Below are 3,587 nucleotides of genomic sequence, written 5' to 3'. Positions count from 1 at the left end.
GTGACGATTTCTCCAAGCTTCAGCTTGTACAATATTGTTGTCTTACCTGCAGCATCAAGACCCACCATAAGGATACGCACCTCCTGCTTGCCCATGAGCGACTTAAAGGCAGACGCTAGCCACTGACCCATCCTGGCTTGTTACCTCTTGCTTATGTCCCTACTGTTGTGTTCGGCTTCCTTCGAAGAGCAGAGGTGAAGGGGAAAACCGTTTTAAAATGTGGAGGAATAAGACCTTCGTGTGCACGCAAAATAAAACTATCATCCACTGCAGAAATGACGTTTTCACCCTCTTCGCGCTGACACGTTCGGCAGAAAAAAAAAAGAAAATAGATATTTATGTCAATCCAGGAGTTCTTGCAGTCGAGCAGGCACTTCGCATGGGGTTGGCCAGTTAACGGGAGGTGGCAAACCTGCGAATAACTCGTGCTGCAGCACCTCCTTCGCACTTGAGCGTAGGTTGAAGTTAAAATGGAGCAGTGGCCTCACCATGGATATCCAGCGTTCCGCCTCCTCGCTTGGTCCCGCAACCCTCATGCGGGCGCTGATGGATGCATCATGATGAAGGCCTAAGAGATACTGCGAGACGCGCTCCGGACACCCAGGCGGGATGTCGTCTGCGCCTAGCCGACCAATTCCCTTTACTGTTTCACTTAACTGCTGCTTGATAAGCTGCGGCTGAAAATTGCCATCTGCGCGCTCTAGCGAAAACGCAGCAGAGCCAGTGTACACTTCGAACAAGAGACAACCCAATGCCCAGCAGTCCACTGCTCTAGGTTGAATGCCACTGAGTTGAAGAACAACCTCTGGGGGCCGATAATTTCTCACGCATATGTAGGAGTTAGTGCAGTTGGGGGATGTGGTGCAGCTGCAGAAGTTCGTGATCTTAATAGTCGGATCGGGTTCCAGTTCGACCACCACTGTGTCAGAGGAAAGAAACTGATGACCCACACCACAAGTGTGAAGGAAGTCGACAGCTCGAGCGAGCTGATACGCCAATGACACCTTGACATCGCTGCGACGACTGTGATCCAGCTGCAGATACTGGTGCAATGTCACGCTATGCGTGGAAGATGGATATGAAACAAGAAGCCTAAGAGGTGAACTTCCACTGATTTCTTTTTCACTGCCTCTTCGATCCGCCTCCTCGTACGCCCGCACAATGGGGCGAGCAAGGTAAGGACACGTGGTCTGCCGAAGAAGTGAGATAACCGTCAAGATGCGCTGTGTCTCATTGGGAGAGAACTCCCACACCTCGTCGTTCATTAGGGACTATCGCGTATGTTCAGTAAGGGTAAGAGAAGCGAGAACAAAAATGTGCAACACACGCAGACTTCCCATTTCCACTTCTTATTCCTGCGCACCATGATGGTTTTTGCTTAAAAGAGTGACACCCAGCCCCAAACTGCAATGGCGACAACAAGGCGTGTGCACATAACCCTTTTTTTTCCTTCAAATTCACATGCACTTGCAAACAATTTTCTCCTTCCTCTTCCCACTTACCTCTGCATTCCTCAGCGTGAAGGTCTCCCTTTTCTGGCATCACCATCTTTCTGCCCTGCTTGGTCCCGTTGTTGTTGTTGCTCACCTTGTCTGGCAGCATTCTGGGCGATGCACATGAGAAATGACGTGACACTAACGTTCGACGGCATCGCGCCGTCCAAGAATGACGTGGAGAGGCACTCATGCGTATTCTTCCGGCGAAGCATGATGGTCATCAACTGCGCCGCCCACTTCACTGGAGATTCTTGTACAATATCGATGGGATTCACGCATCCACCCTGCGCAATTGTCTGTGGTGGGAGGTACTTTTGCATCCTCGACGCGTAGAACTCCGGGTCCTCGCGCAGGATCGAGTGAAGGCTGTGGGAGGCGAGAAGATCGACAAGGTCGACATCCTGAGCGAGCCCCTCCTCCCACACCTCCCCCAGCAGCTGTTGCAGGGTCGATATTGTTATCTCTCGTGGATTTCGCGTGGAATCCGAAACATGACGATATTTGTATAAAATGTACTCAACCCGTTTCATCACTAAATCGTCCAGTTCGGTGGAGATGGACTGCATCCAAAAGAAAAATAGTTGATTTCCATTCTTTACATCAAATAGCATCACCCTTCCGGTGTTGCACTTTTCCACCCAAGAGACCTTCACTTTGTCGGGTGGCAGAAGCACCCGATGCTGCTCTTCACCATCGTCAGAGCTCCACACCAACTCCACGTTGTGCATCAGCGGATCGAGCAGCAGGAACATATATCCTCTCTTTGGCGACGGCCGCACCATACCGTCCTGCAGAAACATTCTACCCGCCCGAACCTTCATGGCTACACGGCTAGCGGTATTGCTGGGCTGCAGTATGGCGTCGATGATCGCCTTCTTTGCATCCATAATTTGGATTATACCACTTGGCCAGTTACTCCCCCTTGTTCCCTTTCCTTCCCACCAAGAAAACATTATAGGAGGAAGACCAAAAAAAAAAAGGCAGACACAGATAAACAAGATAGAGGCTAATTTCTCTCTGAAATACAGAAGCTGAAGGGGAAGAAAAGAGAACAAACAAGAAAACAACTGCAGTTGCTGTATGCATGTGAGATCGCCTCCTTTTCACTCGCTTCCTTTTCACCTCCGCATCCTCTTCTTTCTTTACGGATAGGGCGCCATGAAGCTGACATCCGGAACCGACTGCTGCGGCGACTTCTGCCAGCTACTATGCGCGTGGAGGCCTTCGTTCATATCGTTGCGGCGAATTGTCTCTCGCCAGATGCCGAGGCGGAAGTACTTTGTGTTCTGCGAGAAGCGCCACGGAGTCCCACTGCGCGGGTTGTACCCAACAAACTCTGTGAGCTTCGGTCCCCGCTGTAATTCGTCGATAAACATGTACCTCATCCGTGTCCAGGGCCGAGGAACTAACGGTGACTCTGCGAGCCCACACTTCATGCCGTAACGCTGCAATGTTGCGCGGACTGGCTCGTGCCGCCTCACATTCTGGCTGTTTGGTAGTTTGTTGTAGAGCAGCCCACCAGGGCGAAGCTCGCTGAACAGTGTGCACTGCTCTATGGCGTCCATACCAAGACGCAGATCCCACTCATCGCCCTTCCCTCGCAGACCCCAGGTATCGTCAGACACAAAATACGGGTTCAGCACTACCGGGGTACTTTGTCCCATGATGTACAGCACAACAGGCCCTGCTCGAATCGCGTTTGGAGCTGGCGCCGCCACCGATGATGATGATGGTAATGATAATGGACCTTTTTTCGCAGCCTGACTGCCTATTTTACTGTTGGCTGCAGCATACGCTGGTGGCACGTACACCGCCTCCTCCGTGTGGTATCCCTTCCGCAGACGCAGGGACGGGCTGCGCAGCTGCTCTAGCCAGCTCAGCGGCAGAACTGTGCAAAGAACGGCTGGATCCACAACGGCATCCTCCACGCGGATGGAGCGCGAATGATCCCGCGACGTAATTTTGTATTCAACGAGCATCTCTCCACCCTTCATGCGGAATGAGAGCAAACGCGAACGCCGCAACATTGGTCCCAGACCTCCGAGACTCTCTTTCTACTTTTTACCCCCACAAACTATATATATATATATA

The 3,587-nt window shown here is 51.6% G+C and overlaps 3 protein-coding genes across 3 annotated transcripts; all 3 read right to left on the bottom strand.

Annotated features, from left to right (window-relative positions):
• Window positions 1-341: 341 nt before the first annotated feature.
• DQ04_02781020 (protein kinase) lies at window positions 342-1,265 on the bottom strand (the record flags this gene model as incomplete). Its single annotated transcript, XM_009312211.1, has 1 exon — window positions 342-1,265. The coding sequence occupies one exon, from the start codon at window positions 1,263-1,265 to the stop codon at window positions 342-344; it is 924 nt and encodes a 307-aa protein (XP_009310486.1).
• A 248-nt stretch (window positions 1,266-1,513) lies between these two features.
• DQ04_02781010 (hypothetical protein) lies at window positions 1,514-2,383 on the bottom strand (the record flags this gene model as incomplete). The annotated part of the gene is made up of 1 exon (XM_009312210.1): window positions 1,514-2,383. The coding sequence occupies one exon, from the start codon at window positions 2,381-2,383 to the stop codon at window positions 1,514-1,516; it is 870 nt and encodes a 289-aa protein (XP_009310485.1).
• A 255-nt stretch (window positions 2,384-2,638) lies between these two features.
• DQ04_02781000 (putative trans-sialidase) lies at window positions 2,639-3,523 on the bottom strand (the record flags this gene model as incomplete). Its single annotated transcript, XM_009312209.1, has 1 exon — window positions 2,639-3,523. One exon carries the CDS (start codon window positions 3,521-3,523, stop codon window positions 2,639-2,641), a length of 885 nt encoding a protein of 294 aa, XP_009310484.1.
• Between the last annotated feature and the right edge of the window lie 64 nt (window positions 3,524-3,587).

The sequence above is a fragment of the Trypanosoma grayi genome (assembly GCF_000691245.1).
Source record: "Trypanosoma grayi strain ANR4 Tgr_278_V1, whole genome shotgun sequence".
In the NCBI taxonomy this organism is placed as follows: Eukaryota; Euglenozoa; class Kinetoplastea; order Trypanosomatida; family Trypanosomatidae; genus Trypanosoma; species Trypanosoma grayi.
The sequence above is the reverse complement of the archived record's forward strand: the minus strand, read 5'-3'. Positions and strand labels throughout refer to the sequence as shown.